The sequence below is a fragment of the Enoplosus armatus genome, chromosome 3 (genome assembly GCF_043641665.1).
Source record: "Enoplosus armatus isolate fEnoArm2 chromosome 3, fEnoArm2.hap1, whole genome shotgun sequence".
Taxonomy (NCBI): domain Eukaryota; kingdom Metazoa; phylum Chordata; class Actinopteri; order Centrarchiformes; family Enoplosidae; genus Enoplosus; species Enoplosus armatus.
In genome coordinates, this window is record NC_092182.1 from 21,580,404 (window position 1) to 21,605,629 (window position 25,226).

A 25,226-nucleotide genomic window follows, 5' to 3' on the forward strand; every position below is an offset into this window, starting at 1 on the left:
GCATGTTAATACCAGGTGTAAATCAAATATATTCACTCATTTAATGTGACGATCAACATTTTGGGATTTGGCACAGATGTCACTGTGGTTGCTGATTTCATTTCAGCCCACGGTCTACATTGTTTCTAACTAGCAAAGAACTGCGTAGTGCATGTAAACACATACTAACAGCTTCCAAGGGCTCAAGCTGCAACTCTAACACAACCACTATCAGTCCTGCGGATCACAAAGTTTACATGATCACATGGTTACTGAGCAGACGCAGGTGAAGGCGAGTTTCAGCTAAAGTGAGACTCTCTGCAAAACGAGTCCAGTAGTGAGGAGAAGGCGAGGTCATAGTGCAGTCAGTCTGTTGTCAGTGCTACGAAGACGCATCATTTTCCTTGTGCCAAAGTTTTACACTCTGCTCTTCTCACTCACTCACTCTCTCACTCTCTCTCACACACACACACACACACACACACACACACACACACACACACACACACACACACACACACTTTCCTGCTAAGAGTCTTTGAGCATGTTGATGCGTGCGAAGATCTTGAGTGCAGGTCCCAGTTTAATGTTCATGGTGCTCATGAGGTGGTCCTCCTTTAACAGGAGCAAGGCCTGTCCATCAATCTCCTGAGAGCGGAACTCGTCTGCGATCTCCTGACAACCTGCATGAACAACGGGGGAAGTACAAGCTGCAGTTAGTCACATGCAAAACAGGATTCCTCAGGAAAAGAGTGTGTTTGTAATGTTTTATCAGTGTGTTTACTCGGCTGACCTGGCAGTGAACGGATGAACTCATAAACTTCTTCCACATTCCACTTGGTGGCGTCGTTGGGTAAGAAGCGCTGACAGAGTGAAGGTGCGTCTCTCCCGGCGCAGCCCTCCTGGTCCGAGGCCCTGCTCGGATGTCGGTGGACGGGGACCTGAGCTGGGGCCGGAGCAGGAGCCAGGGGTCCTGAGCTAGCAGCTGACAGGGGAGACGGCGGCTCCTCGTAGCTGGACATGTCCGAACACGGGCTGGACTCCTCCTGACTGGGCTGTGAGGGATGCGGTGAGGATATAGAACCGCCCTGAGTCTGCTGCGGTGAGGGGGACAGCTTCTGAAAAGGAAAATAGTCGGGCATGACGTCAACACTGGGCATTTGAGAAATGAATGGCTCATCAGTAAAACATAACGTCTCAGCAATGATTAAAGGGGCAAGAAGTAAGATTTATACTGTACAATAGCTTCAAATGAGTATAATACACCTGCAGGGAGCTGATAGGGTTGTTGGATCGACAATTACTTTGTCAGGTGCTGAACCCTCTGGATTATAAAACTCACTTCCTGATCCAAACATGAAACAAAAGCACCCCCCACTGGAGGTTCAAGACCCAGCCCTTGAGATATTACATAACTCAAAACATCTCGGCCATGAAATCTAAATGGATTATTCTCGAGCCTTAAAAAATTTATTTTCCTGTATTACATATTGTGATACAGTTTGTGTGGCATTTCTGTAGACTACTAGTACTACTACTACTCTCTATTGTAAAAAAAAAATGTTTTTATTGTGTCACGGGAGGGGAAGAACTGCTAAGTCTGGTCACAGGATATCTAGAAGTATGAAGTCAAAGTCTTGGATAAAAGGCAAAAAAAAACAACAAAAAACAGCAAATCCAGTTGCTTTTGATGTCCATATAACTTGTGCAGGAGGCAGAAAATCTCTACTAATGCGTCTCCATTCCTACTGGTCACCAATAAACGTTGACAAAGATCATAGAGTACGTAATGACCCATTAAAAGACAGAGGGAGATAATCAGGCGCTGACACAAATGATGCTCAAGTTCATTAAAAAGCATGAGGCGTGAAAAGTGCAGGGCATGAAATGTGCAGTGGAAGCAGTATCTGATGGGAGGTAAAGTGTTAGTGAGGAAGTTTTACAGTGAAGGAGTGTGTGTGTGTGTTTCTGTACCTGCTTCTTAGCCTCTGTACTGGGGCGGCCCTGAGATCTCCTACGCCAGCGATTTGTTGGTTTACTCCTCTCCGGACGGAAAAGGCCGATCCGCTTCGTACAGCCCACATTGTACCTGTCCAGAAAGGTCCGTCATCAGAGCTTTTCCTCTTTCACATAATGCAACTGGGGGAACAACTAATTGTTCAAATGATAAGAAATATAAATCCAAAAAAGGTGACTTGCCTCTTTGCACAAACCATGGAGCAGAATCTTTTAGAGCCTTTGAAGGTGTAGGCGAAGTCGACCCAGCCACAGTACTCACATGTCAGCTTGGGTTCTTGCTCTTTTTCTGTGAAACGGCATAAACACCAGACAGACACCGAATATTATGTTATTCTTCTAACCTGAAACATTCGCTGTTTGGAAAGTGACATCATTTAATGATAAACATATTCAATATATTTCCATAAACCAAAGCTTTTTCAATTAAACCTGTTAAATTTAGTTGTATATCATGTGAATTAACTTAATACACTTTATATTTATCAATACAATATTTAACTGACATTTCCACTTAAGCTCCAGATAGAAGATGGTTGAGGTTCAGTGAAGCAGTCAGTCACAACTTTATATAATAATACTTTCTGCGTCACAAACATAAACTAAGTAGCCAAACACTCACAATCACACCAACAATGACAATTAAGTTTTGGTGTGTTGACAAAACGTTTCTTTTAGGGAGGCACTGATCCGATCCGGTGCATCAATACTGACATCGAAACGGACTTTATTTTATTTTACTTCATTAGATTATTATCAGACCATAAACCCCTGTGTTAAAGGTAGGGGGGGCTGCGTTGGAGGGGCCGTGTTGTTTCAGGTACCGGTGAGACATGAATATAATTATAGTAGGAATATATATAAAAGTATATCAATATACAATCCAGGAAGTCCAGTTTGGATTACAAATTAATGTGTTTAAAGGCTTCCTGACGATAATGAGGTAAACAGTAGAAATAAGACGTTGGCGTTACAAAGTAATTACCAGGAATGTGTGTTTGCATGTATGTGATTGGTCAATGCAGCACCTCGCCTCACTGCGTTGACTGGCTCCATTCAAATGAATGAGAGGCTGAAGTCGGTCTGAACACTGCCTGTCACTGTTTCACATGAATTACAGTTTTAAGTTCCGCTTTGTTTATTCAGAGCGCTAAGCTAACATGCGTAAAGCTACTGCTGATACTTTGCCACTTCCTGCATGTTTTTTTGCAGTTTTGTTGCTGGACAAAGGAGAATGTTCCAGGAAACGTACGGCAAACTTTTAGGAAATAGACTTAAAAACACGACTGGAATGAGCTGCATTATGTAGCAGGTTGGTTATGGTCTGGGGGAGAAAAAAAAAAAGACACAGCCACGCTCAGGTTAAGTGGTTTGGTAAAGAGATGCAGAGGCATGTAATTATGCTGAGGGCAGCCTTTTCTGTGGACACACAGAGGACAGCAAGTGCAGCACCGGCTCCGTCATCGTTCATCACAGCAGCTCAGCGCTGTTTGTCAGGTCTGGATCTGTTCACACACAGTTACTGCAGGAGGGTTGCTGGTGTTGTGAGGAACGTGATGGTGTGTCCGCCATTATGAAGTGAATGTCGCAGTTTCATAAACCTTCTATTTTTCACAAACCTTGGAAAATAGTCGGATCAGTGCTTCCCTGGTTTCATGACCAGCACAGTGTGTCACACAACCTATTGTGCTTGTGTAATACGTTTTGTCTCACCTGGCTGGTTCATGTCCTCAGGCTCAGAGTCAGTGTTTGCTGCGTTGCTGACCGGGGTTTTGTCGGGGTCTGAGGAGAGCTGATGATCCAGCTTCTTTGGGCTGTCGATGAGAATGGGCAGACGCTCCACCTGGTGACAGACAGGTGGAAAGTATTATAAAATATTTACAAACTTACCAAAATGAAACTACTTCAATAGTGCTTAAACAATTGGTCAAATAATGAATTAGTCTATCAGCAGAAAAGCAATCTGCAGCAAGTGTGATTGATTAATTGTTTAAGTCCCTAATTGCCCCAAATCCTCTGGTTCCAGCCTCTCAAATGTGCAGACTTGATGCTTTTCTGCATTATATATGATTTTGAATTGCATATCTTAAGCGTTTTAGACTGCTGGTTAGACAAAACGAGTGATTTGAGGTTTTGAATTTGAATTCACTTTGGGCTCTCTGAACTTGAAGTGGCATTTTTTAACCATTTCATAGAATAAACACCTAATCCATTAATAGAAAAACTAAACACAAACAATCAATAATAAAAATGGTCATTAATTACAGTTGAAGGTACCATATCAGTGTATTTGCAATGCAGATACTGCATTCATGATATATGACAGTATGAACTGCTTGAGCTTGCTCAGCATAATATGCATGTAAACATACTGGGCATTTACGCCTCATGTCCAGTAGGAGGCAGTGAGCCACAGGCAACAAGCTTATTATGTTGCACCTCAACAAAAGGTTGAGTTCAATCTAGCATTTAGCTTTTTCTTTAAGTGATGAATAAAGATGGGATGATACAAATGTCAACCACAGGTGTACAGACACACCGGATAAACAATATAAGATGTAATAACGTCATTTTTAAGGGAGATGACAGATTAAAGAGGGGATTTTTATGCCTCGAGATGCTGCAATGTGCAGCTCATGAGACACAAACACACACACATACCTTCATCCATCCGTACTCTTTCAGCTACAGAGTCTTGCGTCACTTCAATTAATGACTGAATCAAACAGAAGCTGTGAGCTGTCACTACTAGCAGTAGCAGAGGCTTGGTGTTTGCCTGCTGACAGCTCCCCGCAGGCCAGCACACTGGAGAGTGTGGCGGCTCTGGGTTGTTTATCGCGTCTCCCTGCGAGTAAAGCCGAGATCGGGCACTTACACACACGGGGAACGGCTCAGCTCCCTCCTGGATGACAAAGCCTTCGATGACATGTGTGAGGACCTGGGGCTTGACGATGGCCTGGGGCGGTTTGTTCTCTCCGTTCTGCGGCGTGCTGCCCGTCACGGTGGGCGCCTCACTCTCATTTCCTGAGGTCATGGCTGGAGGTGGGGTCCCAGGTGCAGCACTCGGCCTCTTGGTTGTGCCCCCTCCTGACCAAGAAATGAATGCCATCCAGTTAATATATGAGAGCAAGTACTCAGAGAGAGCTGGTCACTGGAGGATTGAGTTTGAATTAAAGTGGTTGTTTATATCATTCAAGTGAAAATGCCAAATGTTCTCCCGTTACAGTCTCTTGAATGTTAATATTTGCTGCTTTTTCTTGTCATATGTGATAGTAAACAGAATATTTTGGGGCTTTGGACTGTTGGTCAGACAAAACAAACGTTCTGAAAATGTCACTTTGGACTCTGGATAATTACACTGAGCCTTTTTCACTGATTTGTGACATTTCATAGGCAAAACAATTCATAAATTAACCGTGAAAATAATCAGCAGCCCTAGATTAATTGTCTGATTCTTTAAATCAAAAAAGGCAAACATTTTCTGATCCCAGACCCTCAAATGTGAATATCTGCCTTTTTCTTGTCATATGTGACAGTAAACAGAATAGTTTGAGGATTTAGAGTGTTAGATGAACAAAACAACACATCGCCTTGGGCTTCAGGAATCTGTAACGGGCATTCTTCAATATTTTCTGACATTTTATGGAGCGAACAATTAATTGAGAAACCAATCAGCAGATTAATTGACAAAGAAATTAATCATTAGTTGCAGTCCTAAATGAAATTACAGTAAAGAAACTCACACCAGCAATGTTGAGGAGGGTAAATTAAACTGGTGAAATATTTTAAACCTCTGAGGAATATCATTCATAGCTAAAGCTTTAATTAAATCATGTATTTGGTTATTTTTAGCTAAGCAGTCTTACACACACACACACACACACACACACACAAACATACATAAAAATATCACATCACAGCCATCTACATGCCACATCCAGTCGTGTCCACCTGCCTGCCGCTGATTTAAACAACTTTTCTAGTGTCGACGGTCTGAGAATAATGGAGTGACTCTATCGATCAACAACAAACAGTGAATCCATCATGTATCAGTCCCACCATCACCACGACGTCTCGGCTTTTCACAAAGCGAAAGTAAACATCAACGTTTCGTCATCTTAAAAGCCGCCGGTGTTGAATGAGAAAAGTTTTCTTACCGCGCCGACTTCCGCTGTGTTCACAGAGAAAACATGTGCGGTTCAGCTCGTGTTTGTTGTTTTAATGATCCGACACACGCCGACCTGCTGCTGCCGCTGCTGTGAAACACTGGGACCTGGTTTTAAGCTGCAGCGCCGCTTCAGACCCGTAAAGGAAAAGCTTTTTAAACCAGGGTCCGCCTCCCTGTTTCCTCCCACAGACACAGCTAACGTTAGCATCTCTGCCGGTCCTCCTCAGGCTGCAGCTGCAGGACCACATGCATCAACCGTGAACCTGCACTCCGAGGCTCTGAACCAAAGGAGGAGGGTCTCCAGCTGCAGCCAAATACTGAACAAGCTTTATCATCAACTCTAACCAGAAGACTAAACGCCATGTTTAAAAATACAATCAATTAAAGCGACGAATAAACCAGAGACAAGAGCGCATGTCTTCAGCAGGGCCATAGAAAGACATTTTAGGTCCTGAGTCCAAGACCCCCCCCAAGACACCCCTGAGAGCTTTTTGGTGACTGGTCAAAATTATCATAAGAGCTTGAACTTATTAAATTATTAGTTAATTCAATTTATTCATGGAGACTTCTGCACACTGACTGGAACACATACTGGTGGTGCTGACGCAGCGTTCAGACAGGGAACAGCCCTGCATGAAAGAGATGCATGTGCTGCATTGGAGGGGGCGTGCTGCGGTGCTGAAATCTGATCCAGTAAGTCCAGTTTGAAGCAGGGTCCCTGAGGCCACTGGGACAAATTAATTGGCACTGCATTGGTACCCAAAAAGTACTTTCACAATAGCGCAACGTTCCCATTTTAAGGTGCGTGACGTCATCCCAAAGTAAAGTCTATGAGCCGAGTGGGAACAGACTGTCTTTTACAACTCTGTGACGTTGTCACGGTGACAATCATTTTATGTTTTGTTGTGATGATGGCGAGGTAAAACAATAGAAAGAGCCCCTTCAATCAAATTAATATGGAGGTCTGTGCTTTTACTGTGTAATGCAGCTATAAACTTCCATTTAAATACTTCAAAGAGAAGATATCTGTAAGCAGAGAGCACGGTGGAAGTTTGACCAAGAAATTCAGTGCAGATAATCTTTGTAGCTGGTAACCTTGTGTACTCAATAAGCCACTTTGACTGAAAAACAGATTTTCTCTCGAGGCTCTTTCCTGAAATGTTAAATTTCCCTAATGTAAAAAAACAACAACCCTGAAATCTATCTTCCCATCAGCCCCTGCAGCCAGCGGATTACAGAAATAGTTTCCTGCTCTGGTGGTGAGCAGTGTACCTCCACGGCACATCACACCCAACTCAATACCCGTAAACAGCAATTTGTGGTGTACAGAATGTTTCATTTTACAAGAAACACAGCATTAGCACTATTTCCAACCATTCAAGAGAAATATCACCATAGAAACTGGTCCCTGTCAACATTTATCAAATACACCATACAAGAGAATAGCTGCTGCCTGATTACGCACTCATACCATCTCAAAGCCACTGACCATAAGTCAAACCACTCATCAGAAGCAGCTTTATCCCTTTTATCCAAATCACCTGGCTGACAAAACGTGCACAATAAGCAGAAAACGCAGCAATATGAAAATGACTGACGTTGCAACATTTCTGGGATTTTCTTGATAAATGCAGCTTAAAGCTTTTTAACTGGATTATATGGTAAAAAAAAAAAACAAACATTTAAGAGGCCACCCCACAGTTTGTCCAAAGTTTAGAAACTTTGACTCTTCCGAGCTGCCGTCATATTAGTCTGTTACACAAGCATGCCTCAGACTTTGTCTAATGGGCAAAAGCTGCTCTGTAACTGAAAAGTCATAAGACCAGTCCCCACAGGCAACATGTACATCAGAAGCCAGGGGTGTCAATGAAGAAAATGATGAAACACCCGCTACTTTCTCTATAAATGACTTTGGATAATGTTATTAAGTTAAAATGTACTACTATACTTTGACTTGGCAGTTTATTAGCCTGAACACCTGTACAATCCAATAGAACAGTAAATGGTATGAATAAAATATGACCATGATGCACTGTGGGTGTTTGCCTCAGCCCTGCTCACGGCTGGCCAGACAAATACTACACACCATCACAGGAAACAGTCTGTGCCAAAATGTCTCCAATATAACTTGCAGGCAACAAAATAATAAAAAACATAAATGTCCATTATGAGTCTGGTTAAATTACTGTATTCACTCCTTAATTCCTCCATTTGCTTAGAGTAGGATTTTCACTGATCTTCAGGGTTTTGTTTGTTGTGGGTTTAAATGTTTGTGCAACAGCACAGCATTGAGTGAATTGTGGGTATCAGGTGAGCTTTTTGGCCACAGCACAGGGAAATCACAGAGACCACAACAAAGCAATAAGAGACAAAGAAAGAAGAATGAAACTAAATGTGCTGCAGACACAAAACCTTCTGAACTACAAGTAAACATCAGCATTCATTTTTCTTTTCCTCCACTGAGGATTGCAGGAGTTGACTAATTCAAGGAGAACCGAGCAGATGTAATGGTACATTTTCTGTGTCAAGGTGAAAAGTTATAGTTATCACAGTTTTGAAACTGCTACCAGTCTTCTTGTCCCAGTGGCTAATTGTTTAAAGAGTTTATTTACCCAAACGTTTAAGTAATTTAGCAGCTTAGAAAACCATGCTGAATCATTACCTTGTGGCTGAACGCCTGGTGTGGCTGGGTCGACCTTGGGCTGCTCTACAGGCTTGGTGGGTTGTGATGGTGAAGGTGAAGGTGCAGGTTGCTGCTGCTGCTGCTGCTGCTGCTGCTGTTGCTGTTGCTGCTGCTGCTGCTGCTGCTGTTGCTGTGGGGGCTGCGGTCTCTGCGTGGTTGGGGTTGGACACGTCTCTCTGACCACCAGTGAGGTTGGCTTATCTTTACAGTCTTGAACCAGTCGGGAGGCCTGATATGTGCATTAGGAACAAAAAGGTAGAGGGAAAAACATGAGACAGTACATCTGAGACAGTAATGAAAAGACAGATCAGGGACTGTTGGTACTTTTAAATGTCAGTGACTCAAAAACTAAAAACCATTAGGCTTGGAAAATATCACACCAATGGGAAAATATTACACCATGAATCCCAAACTCAGAAGATTCTGTGTTTTTTTAACATGTATGTCTTGGAGTAGAAAGGGATTCAGTGGGTGTTGTTGGAACAGTAGTTTTTGTTTTGATGGTTACCACTTAAAAAAGAAAAAAATCAAGGTTGTGAACAACACTAAAAGGATGTTAAGTAGGACAGAGTCATGTCCCATTACAAACAAATGGAGGACAAAAAAATGAGTCACATCCAACATGCAATTCTGGAAACACACACAATGGATAATATGTTACTGTGAGAAAGAGACACCAAGACTATGAGTCTACAGCCATACTAGCAGCACTGAATGCAGTGCTAAATGCTAACATCAACATGCTCACAATGACAGTGCTAACATGATGTTAAGCAGGTGTAATGTTCACGCCATCTTCACCGTCTTAGTTTAGCGTGTTAGCATGCTAACACTTGCTAATTAGCACAAAGTACTGCTGAGGCTGATGGGAATGTCATTTTGCAGGTATTTGGTTCTAAATTTGGTCATGGACCAAAGTGGTAAACCAACTGACAGACCCACATTACCATCCCTAGAGTCACGCCGTTAGCATGGCTAAAACCTAATTAGTTAGATCCCCATTAACAGTGCTTTCCGTAAAGACTGGAACAACAGCACTATTTTCTAGCACCAATTTCCAACTTCAGATGCACAGTGTTAAAGTTTTTGAATTTAATAGACAAAATACATGTTTTCTTGTAGTAGCACCATAACACTACAGGCTTCTGGGGAGACCCCGGTAATAACAGTACCTGCCTAAAAATGGTCCATAACCATAACCATAACATCGATGCTGGCAACAGTTTGTTGCAACTAAAAAAGAAGAACTTATTTAAATGCCTTTTTGTTGAAGACCCTGGTGTGTGGAGCTGTACTCACCGTTGGCTGTATTTGTAGGTTGATGGCAGTGAGCTGGACGGGCTGAGCTTTGGCATGGTTGAGGGAGGAGTGGAGGGCGTGGGGGCTAATGGTGGAGTGGAAGATGGTGGCCTGCTGGCTGGGCGTGGAGGGCTGGTGTGGAGCAGGTTTGGGCAGGACAGGGACAGGGTGCTGTGACGGTTGAATGGAGGCGGTCTGCAGCAGCTGGCCCGTGGTCCTCTGGGAACCTTGACTCTGATGGACCACAAACTGCTGCTGCTGCTGCTGCTGCTGCTGCTGCTGCTGCTTGTGCTGCTGAACCAAGGAGTGCGGCTGAATCTGCGTGTATGCTGGAACGAGAACAACACCAACATTCATTTTTTTAATTTATGAATTGAGCTAACCAACTGCTGTGTTCACCACCCACAGACACTTCTGTTGTGTCCAAAATTCAATTCTCTGCACATTTATGTTACGACACACAGACTGTGAAAAAAGGGAAAACACTAAAAGCAGAAGGCCATCAGAGTTTTTTTTACTAGAAAATTGACATAGTTTAGCATTTAATGCATCCTGACATTTTTATTCTTACAGGTGATTTTACTTTAAAAATTGGATCCATATTTTTTCAAATCTAGCTTCGTTTACAGTTCTCACATGCCATATGTACATACAGTACATAGAAAGTTATTAGTCGCTGTAATCATTCTTCCTGTTCATACTGGCTATGAAGTCCAAACCTATTATATCATCAAGATTACACAATACCCATTGCATGCCACAGTCATATCAAACATTATTTTCTTTTATAAAAGGTAATTCATAAATATCTTTACAAGTCGAAATTGTCACGAACCAGGAGCAATATTTATTTCCTGTGTGCTCACAACTGTTTATCGCTGAAAAATGCAGAAAGTCTGCACAAAAGAGCTTGTTTTGTAGCACTCGCTTCACCTGTGAGACCCTTGTTGACAGGATGTAATATTAAGAGCTTGTTGAAAGCTGCACAGAGAGGCCTGCTGTTGCAGTTTTCGTCTGATCATTACTCACAAATTGTTTCAAAATGGCCTGTCACCACCTGTCAGTGCTGTTGTGGGTAAAAAGACATCCTGAGCTCATAACTTGCCCCGGAGCCCAAGACACAGCACATCAATCTTTTATTGTGGGATCATGTGTGAGTGGGAGAGTGTTCAGCGGAAGTAGCCTGAGGCTAGCCTAATATTAGAAATGCATCAGGAACGAACATGCAGAGCCAACTGTCCATGACACTCCTTATAGAGTTAATGTTGAGTCAGCAGATCTAAGCCTCTCTGCTGCCTCCTTGGTCTCTAACAACTCTACCAGGAAACAAGAACTAATTGACTCACTTTTATGACGGTAAACCAAACAAGAAATGAGTTCTTCCTGCACCACAGTACTATAGAATAGCTTCTGCTACATGAGCCGTACAAACATGGAGGTGCGTTTAGTGATGTTAATAAACCCCCCCAATAACTCCAAACATGGAAAATTGCCAAGTAAATCAGCATTTGTCTCAAATCCCCCTCGCCCGCACTCTCCTCCTCCTCCTCCTCCTCCCCCTTTTCTTTTCATGATGTTTTGTGTGGGATAGGCTCCATCTGGTTTCAAAGTTTCCCTGTGAGGCACTAACCGCAGTCTGTACCCTGCTGTGGAATATATAGATGCTTCTATCCAGCAGAGTCCCTTTAATGCTACAGGATCTGCTGAAAAGTGTTTTCATTTTGGTGAGACACAGTGGAACCCACCAAATGAAAATCTGGTTAGCTCTGGTGTACCGGGAAGGCCTTCATTTAATATTTACAATGTTCAAATGTTCAGAGCAGCATGACAATCAAAGATGTTAGCCTATAAGATGGGTCACACCTGAAAAGCAATTTAAACAGACACTTAAGGGGATAATAACATCCATAATAACATCCATCAGTTCAGCAGCTACACCCAGGAGTGGCAAGAATACTCGATTATTAGATGCATCATGATTTGAAAAATTCAATGCACAAAATTCCTTAATCTGAATTTTTCTCATAAAACTTTTACAGTAAAAAGGAGTAACCACAATGTTAAAGATGAAGAGAATGAATAACATTATACACACAACTATTTGAAATGACAACTTCCTTCTTTGACAAAACTAGATCGGATCATTTCTCAAGCAAAAATAGAGAATAAATGCTAAACATTCCAGCTTCTGAAATGGCAGGATTTGCTTTGGTTTAGTTTCTGTCGAATGGGCAATTATTAATCATCAATCAGGGTTTCAACAAAGTAACTCACTATTCTGTAACACAACACAACTTTCGTTTGTGCTTCTTTCCTTCTCATTACCTGGCAACCAATCAATCGGGCAATAAAAACCATGTGACTGTGACACTACTCAAGCACATTAGGGCATTAAAAAAACTCTGCACTCATATACTGTCAAGATATAACATACCCTCACTGCAGCAATATCTACACTCTACAATTAATGAATGACCTTTTTCATGGTGGATATGGATGATTATGCTGTTGTAAATGTGGTCAATAAGAAAAACTATTTTAAAAAAAACCCATCCACATGAGAGTCAAAATGCGTTTTGTAATTTAACAGTAGCAACTTTAATCAGGGTCTCACTGAATCATAAAGGTAGCAAGAGATTCCCAGCCCCAGTGTGAGCGAAGGAGGGGGATTTCTAAATCAGTGCACACCGGATACAGGCAGCCCTCCCCATGAATCCTGACAACTTTCTCAAGCCCTTAATTAGGAACAGAGAGAGGTCTTGGAAGAATAGGAAGACAGGGGAATTCATTTAAAGGCTATTCCCTCTCAAGGTCTTGGGATTAAGCAGTGAAATGACTCAGGCCCCCACGCCCACACACATATACACACACACACACACACACACACACACACACACACGTTCATACAATCCATTCCCCCTAAATTGTGAATGTGGGTAGATCTCTTACTCTATCTGCGTGTTGTTGCGCAATGTCCTGAGATTGAGGACAGTATACATTCCTGATTGGTTTGTAGCACCAGGCCCTGGAAAATCCCTGAGTTTCCACATTCTCACTGTCTGCTGCTTTGGCAAACATTCATTGAAACACATTCCGACCTAAAACAACAGAGCGACAGCAGGCCTGACGCCATCTTTCCTCACTTAAATATCAGGTTTGCAGATATTTTATCAAGTAGGCATTAGCATTAAGAGAACAGTAGCTAAATGAATCTAGTTCCTGACTGGTTTAAAGACTCCACTGTTCCAGAAAAACAAGGCCAAGTGAAAACACAATGGCAGGCTCTAAGGGACAAAACCAAATCACACACCTCAGTATTTTAGCAGTTGTACAATGTATAGTTTTTTTTGAGATCAACAAAAAGAGATTAAGTGAAACGCTGAATGTCAGTTATCAGCAGTCACTAAGATATAAAGTTGCATAAAGTTGAAGTCTAGGTTTTCATTTTAAAAAGTGGGTACTTTCTTGCCTTTCCAAGGCTTTTTGTAATCATATTCAAATGAAATTGGCAACTGATACTGTTGTGAGCAGCTACATAAATATGCCAAGAAACAGACTTTGTGTGCAGATCTGCTCTTTTAATCTGTGAGCATGATGCTTTTGGGGGTTCCCTGCTGTGGTTTTTATAGTAAGGTGCTGGCTCCTTCCTGCCAAGAGGAGGTGATGATGACACACGCTTACTGAAACAAGCCAGACGGCCTAACATTTGTTTCCAGCCCAAGTCTTATTCAAGGGGAAGTGACTCTTAATGTGTATAATGTTCACAGTAACAGAGACATTGCTCTCAAATGATCTGCAATCCTTTGGAAAGCGAGATGAAAACTGATGACCAAAAATAGCAAAAGACAATTCATCACAACTCTTCCATTTTTTATGTTCTCTCAGATCAGACCAATTTCTGTTGAGTCAAGTTTAAACCTAATAAACTGGACTCATGCACAATATATATATATAACTAAAGCTCTCCTTGACAATAATAACTACTTTTGAAATGTAACAATTATGCATGACTTATAGTAATTAGTAGTAAATACTCATTAAAAGGCAAGGTTATGGACAGGGTGTGAACTTACCACCCAACAACACCAACCACTGGCAACATCTCTGATTTCCTGAAGCTACATCACTGGTTTGTCCCTTCCATTAGCCGTAACAGGACACTAAACTTCAATCACGAAAGTAATTGGTGAAATTTTGTGTTTACAAGAAGCAGTGGCAAGTCGGTACAAAGAGTTTTCTCGGGTTTTATGTTGGAAATCAAAGTGCATAATGACCCAGGCACAGTCAAGTTCAATCCAAGCTTTTAGCCTAATCTGAATCCCAGCAGCCAGCCATACAGCCTCTCCTGATCCGCAGTGTATTAACTCCACAGCATCTCATGTGCACACCTGTCCCTCATGGCCTGCTGCTATGGCAACCCATGTTAATTTTTTCAGACAGCATGCAGCCAGATTTTCAGCTTCCATCCTCCCTTTCATTTTATGTGAATCCATTACTGCAACAAAGCAAGACACAGTTGTGCACTGACACGCTCAGATAATCCCTCCTCCCCCTCCCTTTCCCAGACACACACAAACACACACAAGCCCCAAAACATACACACACATCTGAGGAGGCAGATAAAAACAACACCATGCAATAACAGTGTACTGCAGAGGATATAAGGTTTACAGTCATGTACACACATTACACACACAGCTATCACTCCCACTCCCAGCACCTACACACACATTTGGTACATGCACACACATATTTTTAATTTCTTGCTTAAATAAACTTTTTTTGTGAAATGTGAAATCTTATCAGGACCCTCATGAAAATGAGATAATGCATCTGAAAGTGCCAATCCTGCAAAAAAACTGGACTTCATTTGAGTTAATCAGCTTGTGCTGCTGGCATATTCACAACCATTCACACTAAAAGAAAAAAAAAAAAACAGCTGCTGACTTTCAATTACACAATAAGTAGTTTAGAAAGACTCTTGCATGGCAGTGTGCCTTTCACAGCTTCTAATTCACAAAGCAGCTCGACTGTTCCAGACACAGCCCAACACACTGTCTTTAATACGGCTTGTTTCACCCCTTTAGTGAGTGAATGGGTTTGTGATGCAGGCCCTGACATGTCACACTCACAGCCTGGAGAAAACTGTTAAAAAGTGTATGAAACTCCCTTTTCATCTAATGTTACTATAAACACAAGAGCACATTTCTACTGTATGTATGTCAGCTACCTGAATGGACATAAACCAAAGTATTTGACAAACTGAAATTCTGACCTGATGATGGTGCTAGAGAAAAAGTCATTCACAAAAGTCATTAGGACTGTTTGGAAACCCTGAACGTCTGTTCCTAAGGTTTTTGCCAGTCCATCGAGTAGATGTTGAGATATTTCACATGAGAAGTGAACACTCTGACCTGCTGCTGGCAGTATAGGGAAAGTCAGGGATCACCAAAGTCATAAGAATTCATCCACTGGGTACCATGAATGTCTGTACATAATTTCATGGCAATTCATCTAATAGTTGTTGAGATATTTCAATCTGGACCAAAGTGGTGGAGAGACTAAGCTCTGGAATACCTGATCAATGAACATGTAAGAATATGTAAGCCTGAGTATCTAACAAAGCATTCAATGCTCACTTTCAGTTTGTGGAATCTGGTGAGTGCTCAGAGTACTTAGGTTTGATACCGATTAGGCTTCATCTTCATTATCCATTAACTGATTGGTCTATAAAATTAGAAAGTGATGTCTTTAAATTGTTTTGTTTCACCTACAGTCCAATGACAAAAATTTTACATAAGAAGCAAATCCTCACATTTGAGAGTCTGGAAGAGGGATTTTTTTTTTTTTTTTTTACATTTGGCCTTAAACCATTTATCCATTATCGAAATTATTAGTCAATTCATCGACAAATTGATTCATGCCTTTGTGAAAGAGAGTGTGTTTCCGTGGGGGTCTGGGCCCTTCTTTAAGCACTGCCAGGATCAGTTTCATGGGTAAGAGGCCTACACACATTCAGACTTAGACATTATTGAACTTTTCAGGCTGTGGGGTTGCCGACTCCACTTACCTGGAGCGATCAGGGGCTGAGCACTGACAGCTGTGACACTGCGGCTCATGTTTATAGCTCGGACTTCTGTGACTGCTGCACTGTCCCCTTTCTTCCCTCCATCAGATGAACTGTCGGAGGAGCAGACCTTCCCTCCTGTGGAGAACTGCGCTCCTTGGCTGGGGTTCTTGATCATCGAGGCGGGCTGAATGGGCACAGGGCTCTGCTTCAGACTGAGAGCCTGCAGGGTCTGAGTCTGAGAGGAGGACGTAGTCGCCACCTGCTGGCCACGGATGGCCAGATTCTGGACCTGATTCTTAGAGAGACAGAATGACGAGAGAAAACTGATACAACAGTTTCACAAAGTGGGTTAAAGGAGTGGATATTTCAGTTTGTCAGAACTGTTTTCATTACAAAATTACTTTACTTTTTTTGCATTACCCAATGCTTTCAATGGCGAGCATAGTAAGATTATAAGGTTAATACCTCATCAGCACAGTACAAATAGTTTGTAACCATTCATTGCCATTTCACATCCTCTGGTGCAGGATTTCCAGTCACTGCAACAACTTTCTCTAAGCTTCGAAATTTTTGTGTATAGGACATAAACGTTTATTAAAATCATTACATCACCATCTTCCAATGAACCTACCTGTGAGGAGGAGCTTTCTGACTGGACAGCCGTCACTGTGGCCGTTGGAGTGAAGATGAGCTGCGGGGACAGAGGAACAGCCCGGCCCAGGCTCCTGGCCACCTGCACCAGGTTACTCTGCTGGGCCTGGAGCACATCAAACACACAACAAGGACGAACTTCTTAGATTGGATTCTTCTGTAATCTCCAATAAAGAAGCAAAGCAATGATAAAACACCAGACAAAAAGATAATTATAAGCTCACAAAGGTTTATGTGAATTATTCCAGACTAAAAGGACCCTGTTCATGTGTTTTGGAAAGAATGTGCAACGATTTGTATCCTATTAACACAGACATTTATCTTTTTAATTTCTATCTTCAAAACAAAACATATTGATACAACAGTTATGTTGTAATATATACTAGCTCTAATTGGTGTATGTGTGGGAAAAACAAGCCAGTAAAAGGAAATTAACACAAATCATAAGCACGAATTCAACACCAGGGGACTATAAAAGCCATGGCCATCTAAATTGACAAATGTGTATTGCTGTCTGCCAGCACAACATCGCACAAATCTGACAATGCTTTATACTTGGTCATAATGAGGTGGCAGGAACAACCTGTGTGCCAGCTGCACAACCGATGGCAAATTGAAACCGACAAGTTACGCACAACCAGCTGCACCAAAACAGGCCAATAAAGACTTTACATTCCTTCAGCAACTTTGTTTTAAAACAACTGGTCCTTAAACCACAGCCGAGAGAACACCTGTGACCTCCCAAAAATGTTTTCTAAGCATCCATGCACATTCAAGACATTCTCTTCTGTGTTTGTAATGAGCCCTCTGGGGCCAGACAGATTATCCTGACCACCTCCTCTGGTGGCAAGATGAGAATAAAGCACATCATTTACTATGGCAGAGTAAGCATGCACACATTATGCACGCACCGATCTCAAAACACACATTCAGCCTCCCAAGGAAAAAATACGAGAAGTGTGCTTATTTGTTCCAGCAGTATGTGTGTAGGGTTTTGTTTATGCATATATGCACACTCATGTAAATGTGCCAGTGGCTATGCTCCTTGTGTCTGCTGTCTCACCATCTGTGCACGCAGGTACATCTGTGCCTGGCTGGCCGTGAGAGTGGGGCTAGATGGGCTGCCCAGCAGAACAGCCTGCTGGGATATACTGGTGGGGGTGGAACTAATGCTCTGGGCCCGGCTAATCAGCTGGGCTGCCGCTGGGGAGGTGGTCAGGTTGATCTATGGGGAGAAAATGAACAGGATAATTAGGTTATGCACTTCCTTTACTCTTTAAACAACATTTAAAATAAATAAGAGCCACAATTTGACAACATTTTTACAACTGAATGTTACCGAAAGGCATTTCAATCTCTTCAAAAGCAAAAAAAGTAGTAGCACAGTTCAAAGAGCGGCCAGTGTGGTGCCCAGTTTCTCCAAAGCATCTTGGTGCTAAAATCAACCTAGTTCCATGATAATCTAATGGACAAAGATAACTTAAAAGGCTCTTAGGAGACAGACCCAACACTCCAAACTGCACTTACCGTAGTCTGAGTAGACCCTGTTTGCTGGGATGAAGTGCCGTTCTGTGAAGAGCTTTGCCGGCCAGCTGCGATACTGGCCTATCACAAGGCAAGGGGGGGGGGGGGGGGGGGGGGATTTTGTTTACCATTTCCTGAATCATGTCTGGCAGGGGTACAACAATAACAGTATCAACTTTACACTGTGAGAAGGATTCTTTCATGGTGATGGCCGGTTGCTAACCTGCTGTACAGCAGCCAGGCTCTGGAGCTGAGCGGTGCTGAGGCTGTGCTGCTGTTGCAGGGCTGCGGTTTGCAACATCAGATGCTGCTGCTGAGCGGCGTACATCTGCTGCAGGTACTGTGCTGCTGTGTTAGGCTGTCTGTGTAAAGCCTGCTGGAACACCTACATGTGAAGACAGAGACAGAGCTGGTTGAGTAATGCAACATGCACAAAAAAAGACTTTGCATATATTAAATTTAGTCAGGGTGTAAAAATTCAGAAAGCCGAAGAGTCAGAGATTCAGCTACATTGATGCACAACCACAGATCTGTCCTAAATCCTGCATGAAATAGCAATACAGCTGCCAAAAACCAAAAGCTCTGTGCCTCTAGCTTGTGCATGTTGATGTGTGTGACCCGCCCCTCTCCTACGTTCTCCAATCACACACCTGCTTCAAGCCATCCACATCACTCCCACACTAAAACAAATGTCAGACTACTGTGTACAACAGTGCCTGAAATCTTTACATTGCATTTGTAGTCTTCAAAACGTGTAATAGTATCACGAAAGTATGCCGGTAGCACCTCAAACCTCACTACTCATATAACAAGCAGAAATGTGTGCACACAGTGAAGTTACCGAGAGGAGCAGTCAACACTTACGTTACGCTATCAACACTAGCTAATGCTACTTTAATGAGCCCCAACTCCTCTAGTTTAAAGGCAAAACTGTTACTGAGGCCATGTGCTGTTTTATTCACAGGAACATACGCCCATAATTGAAAATACCAAATTCAGAAGGATGGCACTGACCCAGGAACAATACCCAGTGGGCAGAATTTTAGATTAAAACCTCCTCCTTTGGGTTAGCTTGGGTTATCCAGTCTATAAAAAGAATAACAATATACAATCCTAAACAGGCCTTCAGTGATGAATGTATTCCATCTTTATAAATGCATCTGTATCATTTTTGCAATGGGTCATGGACTGTGAAACTAGATGTGCGTCTAATTGTCCGAGAGGAAGAGATGCATAAAAAATTGTGATCATTGCAAGCTGACAGACATAAATAAACCCAGTCCCTCAATCATTGTCTGCAAGAAAAGTCTCAAGGATTCCTTGACCTAATTATAACAGAGCAAAACCTCCAAGCCATCAGAAATAACTCTCCTCACCCTTCACCTCTGAAAAGGGCCCTTTGCCTGGTTACCAAGTAACCAGAGAGGATGTTGACCTGTGGTCCATCGTGTCACAGAACCATCCGGACCCACACCTCTTGGAATGAGGGTAAAATTAGCAGAGATGCACTGCATACAACATGCATTCAACTCTCACTGACCATAAATGACCAGCAGTCCTCAGAGGGCTGCCTGGTGACAATAGTGTTTGCCTTTTAATTGTCAGTAGGCTGAGTACAAGAAAAGGAGGGCTGAATATAACAAAAACCCTGCTGTCAAAGCATCAGCACTAAAGGTTGCATGGACCTTATTCAGGGAGAGGGTAAGCCTGTGTAGAGGCTTACTCCGGAGTCAAAGGGTCAAGAGCACTAAAGCACAGAAAGAATTCCTTCCTTCAACTTGGAAACATCCTGTGAAATGACCATTTATTTGAGTTTCCTTCATGTGTATATTAATCAGGGAGACAAACACCTCTTATTTCATTCATTTACTTAGAAAATGGATCATCAAACATAACTGTAGGAGCACATCAGAAGCCTGTATGTGGCTTTATATACACCAACAGAGGGCAGTAGAGCAAAAGAAAGTAGACTAACTTGTGAGCATTTATATGTGCATATGGTCAGTGTGTATGCACACACACACACACACACACACACACACACACACACACACACACACACACACACACACACACACAATACCCCAACCTAACATCAAGCTGTCAACAATTTCATCACAATCACAACACTATTGAACTCACCTGCACTGTTTGTCGGTCAGGTATCCCACTGTAAACAGATATCTGAGGCACCACCTGTCTTCCTGTTGTAGTACTAATACTGGAAGTACTGCTAGTGTTACTACTACTACCACTGCTGCTACTAGTATTACTACTGCTAGTGGAAATGGTAGAAGTAGTAGTAGTAGTGTTAGAGGTACTACTACTGCTGGCAGCTGTGGTGCTGGAGGAGGTGGTGGTGGTGGAGGGGGTGGTGGTTCCGGTACTGTTGGCCGTGGAGGCAGGGGCCCCTGGCTCACTCTCCATGGTGCCCTCTGCTCTTCTCACCTTTGACCCTCGGCTCTTCTGAATGGCTCTCCTGTGCCTGAAGAGGGAAAGAGGAGAGCACATGAGAAAAATGCCATGCTGTTTACCTTCTTTATTTCCCAGACCCTCCAGATAAAAAAATATATATATGCAATGGAAACGCAGACGCTAATGTAGACCTTTACATGACAACTAATAAGAAGCTCAACTTCAAGGAAATGCAGCAACACATATAAAATATTGAGGAGAAAGAAATCATAAGGGAAGTGAAAGTGAGTGTGAGCATGTCAGAGATAAAACATTTATCGGACTGCAAATACGGATTATTTTCGATTAATCTGCTGATTATATCCTTGAATCCTTAATGGATTCAACTTTTTGCCTGTAAAATGTTGCAAAATAATGAAACCCTAACCCTCAAGGTGATCTATATTTAGCTTGTTTAAGTTGATCAAGAAAACCCCAAAGATATTCAGTTTACTATAATTTATGACAAAGAAAGCAAAGCATAAAAATCATCACATTTGAGAAGTAGGAGTGTATCAATTTAGTTGCCAAAGTAACTTTCTGTCAGCTGAGTAATTGATTAATTGTTGCAGCTCATCATTTCAATCTCATTCTGCAATGTAAGCAATTTTGAAGAAGCAAATACACTCCTCTAAAATTAGGCTAAAAACTTCCATTGATCCACTCAAACTTCATCCAAATTTGTGAGCAAGATTAACATGAGAATGTTAAATGTTTTAGCATAACAGCTAAATATACATAGCATTTGGGATATCTATAAAGGAATACAGATCTACCATGATTACTTTATTAACAATACTAACTGATTCTTAGAGCTGAAAGGAGCAATTGAAAAATATTCAGTAACTAATTTCATTATTGATTCATCGATTCAGACTCAGTCTGAGATCAGTCTGAACAACCAGACTAAACTTCTGTTCTGTTCTTACGTTGAGCACCCACTCTCATACACACCAACACTGGAACACACATGTGTTTTGTATTGTAACTGTTATGTATATTTTGTTGTTGTTGGGTCATGTCATTGTTCAGTTCTTTAAGATACAAAATATTCTGGAAGCTTTTCACTCTTCTTGTGTTTCTAATTAGTTATTTGATACTTGATAGTTATTTGTTGTTATCAGTGTATTTATGGTAATTTATGTATTTAATAATAAACCTCACAACAAACCATACTGCAGTTATACACAACAGTTACACTAAATTACTTCAGTACAAGCCCTGAAATATACATCAGAATATTGTCTACAAGTATAAGTCTATCTGCCTTGCTTAAATCACACTTTGCTATTCCCAAAAGGAAGATCTGCCATCCGACTGCAGATGGACTCATCGCTGTAAATCCTAAAGCAAAGTACTGCTACTAAGTTCTACATTACACAAATCTGCAGTAGGACATTAGTGTCAGCTGGGAAATGAGTTATTCCTTTGAAGTCTGTTTATTTTCATGCACAAATCCATAACAGAAATATTAAATCTAAATTTAGGAGCCTGTTCAAATAAACTACCCCTGCACTGTTCTAAGAAACTTGGTTTCTGAAACACTGTACAAAGCATCTGACTTCATTCTCCAAAAACAAAAAGCGAGGCACAGCAGAACAAAGATGGTTAGAGAAGCACACAAAAATGCTGTTTGGGAAGCTAATGAAATCCAGTGAATTTAGCATGAAAGGTAGGGTGGCTGGCTAGCATTAGTAGCCACCCTAAATTACATCTCAAACACGGCAGTGTTTCACATAAACAAGAACACACGCATTTGGTTAAAGTTCATTGGAAAGTAAGTCCCTCGCACCCACTCCCATCAAAACACCTCAAACCATGATACAAAACACCACGTCACTGACTTTAATATAAGTATGGGCCTATTACTGCTCAAACTCTCAGAGTCCAATCTCCTTCACAACAAGAATCTTATATCTTATACAAAAGCACTGTGTCAAAACCATGTTTATATGACATACAGTATGTCAGACAGTATGTCAGACTTTTTCTTGTCAGTCATGAGGGTGGATGAGAAAAGAACAAATGATTTAGGCCCCTTCCATAAAAGCCTTTTTAAGGTTGGTCCCCTGGTGCTCTGCTATCCATTAGTACAGGAGGAGCACAGGTTCAGAGCTCTCCAGGCAGATGAGATGGAGGGGGCAAGCATGACAGTTTATAAGATGGGAGGAGAGAAAGGATCTGTCCTTAGTGGAGGCAAAAAGGAAAGGATGAAGTTGTGTTAAAAGAATATGAAGAAAGTTTGATGAAGCAGAGCTCTAATAGAACAGGAGAACAAGAATTTGAGATGCTAGTGGTGTAGAGGAGGGGGTGGGATTAATTAGTATGTGTTGTGTGTGTGTGTGTGTGTGTGTGTGTGTGTGTGTGTGTGTGTGTGTGTGTGTGTGTGTGTGTGTGTGTGTGTGTGTGTGTGTGTGTGTGGTGGGGGATTCAAACAGCATGGCAAATGATGTAACATAGTTGAAAAGAGAGGCCAAAGCAGGGAGGATGGAATTTCTAGCCTTGAGGTTAGAGGTGCGCACATTAAGTTATAGGGGGGATGGCTGGAAGGGAACGAGAGCAAGTGAGGGGTGAAGGTTGAGTGAGCAGGTTGAGAACTTTAACTGGGTTGGAGTGGAAAGAGGGTGTGATGGAAGTAATTAAATAAGGAGCAATTCTGCCGCCATGCCGCAATTCTTAAGCTATTTCCTCCTCCTCCTCCTCCTCATTATTCTTTTGAACGGATTAGTGGCCAAAACACAGCTCTATAGCCCACTTATGATACAAAGCAGACTTGGAAACAAACTGCAATCTTACTAAACCACATGTGATTCCTTGAAATGACAAAAGCAGAAAAGCACCTAACAGCCATAAATATTTGAGTAAACAAATCAGTCACTAAATGTGAAAAAGGCTGGAATTTGAGTTTGGCTTCTGTTTATGCTACAGAACTGCATGTGCTTTAAATGAAAACTTTAGATGCTCATGAATTAGGGTGTTAATTATGTATCCTACATGTTTCAATTTAAAATGCTTTGACATGCACAACAGAACAAATCTTGTCAACACTATTCTCTAAGCAAGAATGTCCATGAAACAATAAAAAAAAAAAATTATCAATACCAAACCCCCCAAAATGGAGACTCAACTTACAGAAATCCAATTTAGTAAAAATATAAAAACTGAAATCATCAAAAACACAGCCGCTACCAAAGCTCGCCTGCCTGTATGCCGTCATTAGCCTACATCCCAGAGTCTGCTTCCCATCGCTTCCTCGTGAGTGGAGAGGGGAGGGAATCCCCTCTGGTAATGATGCCTTCAGTCCCCGTCTTTCTGAGAGAAGTCACCCATCCATCACTGAAGGGGTGCGATGTATAACACCCCCCCCCCTCCCCCACCACATCTACAATCAAGCTTTGAGTCGGTTTTGGGGAAAAACCTGGTACCCATGAAAAGTGGTCAAGTCAATGTGTTTGAGAGCACATCAAAGCAGTGCCAGCAGCCTGTAATACATTGCAAAGAGCCGGTCAACACCATAACAAGACAATTTCAGCTCTTTGCACACCGCACAAGAGAACATATTGATCTACCCATGCTGGCATTACAAGACCGCAAGTGCCGACTGTCAGATTTGTGTCTAGAGGATTTACATAGCCTGCAGGAAGATGAGAGCTGTTAAGAGACTGTCAGACAGACTGGCTGTCTCTACAGAGCTTAGATCACAGTAAGGAAGTGCTGGAGCCTCCATCAGTGTCCATCCTTCAGTCCGCATAGAGGAAAACTCTTATGACCCACATTAAAAACACCACAAGAACGCACTTGTCAGCTGCACAAATCGATTGATGTGTGATAATGGCTGTAATAGCCAGGAGACCCACAGAGAAATGTAAGCTTATGTGTATGTCTGTGTGTATGTGTGTGTGTGTGTGTGTGTGGAGGGGTATCTGCTGCTGAGACAAAGCCCCCTAACCCTGGTGCTCCTACCTCCTCCGGCCCCCCCAACGCGATGCAGGGGTATGATGCCCCATCCCCCGGGAGCGTGCTGTTCTCCTGCAGGATGTTGCTCTTCTTTGTCTGCCTAACTGAGTGGCTGGCTGGCTGGCTGGCTGACTGAGTGAATGAGTGAGCTTGTGCAAGCGTGTTCCTGTGCTATATCCAAACCCCCAGCCCCTCTTGTCTACCCCCCCAACTCAAAGAGAGCTCGTCGTCCCAGCATCAACACCCCACTCCACCAACCAGGCCGCGGCCTGCCTCCTGATTATGTGGTATCCTAGCGACAGCCAACGGGGTGCCTATGGAATCCCCGTGCAGAGCAGCATGCTGATTGGACAACAAGATCCTCTCTAATGAAGATGATGGTAATGATTTTATTCTCCCCTCCCCCTCCGCTGCTGCCTGAATAC

At 42.3% G+C, this 25,226-nt stretch overlaps 1 protein-coding gene across 1 annotated transcript; it reads right to left on the minus strand.

Moving 5' to 3' along the window:
• Window positions 1–255: 255 nt before the first annotated feature.
• phc2b (polyhomeotic homolog 2b (Drosophila)) lies at window positions 256–24,851 on the minus strand. The gene is made up of 15 exons (XM_070902757.1): window positions 24,808–24,851; window positions 20,533–20,875; window positions 18,614–18,775; window positions 18,394–18,471; window positions 17,930–18,091; window positions 16,847–16,972; window positions 16,216–16,510; window positions 10,146–10,474; window positions 8,826–9,075; window positions 4,871–5,082; window positions 3,709–3,838; window positions 2,179–2,284; window positions 1,954–2,068; window positions 773–1,097; window positions 256–662 (listed from the first exon to the last, which is right to left on the minus strand). Exons 1-15 carry the CDS (start codon window positions 24,849–24,851, stop codon window positions 508–510), a joined length of 2,832 nt encoding a protein of 943 aa, XP_070758858.1. The 3' UTR covers window positions 256–507.
• Between the last annotated feature and the right edge of the window lie 375 nt (window positions 24,852–25,226).

What these genes read in the sequence shown, in the direction of transcription:
- phc2b (XM_070902757.1), bottom strand. Translation starts at nt 24,851, where the DNA reads ATGGGGCATCATACCCCTGCATCGCGTTGGGGGGGCCGGAGGAG. An exon ending in CTGACCGACAAACAGTGCAG is followed by an intron (nt 18,776 to 20,532) that starts GTGAGTTCAATA and finishes CTTCACATGTAG; the next exon opens with GTGTTCCAGCAGGCTTTACA. An exon ending in TCAGCCCCTGATCGCTCCAG is followed by an intron (nt 10,475 to 16,215) that starts GTAAGTGGAGTC and finishes TTCTCGTTCCAG; the next exon opens with CATACACGCAGATTCAGCCG.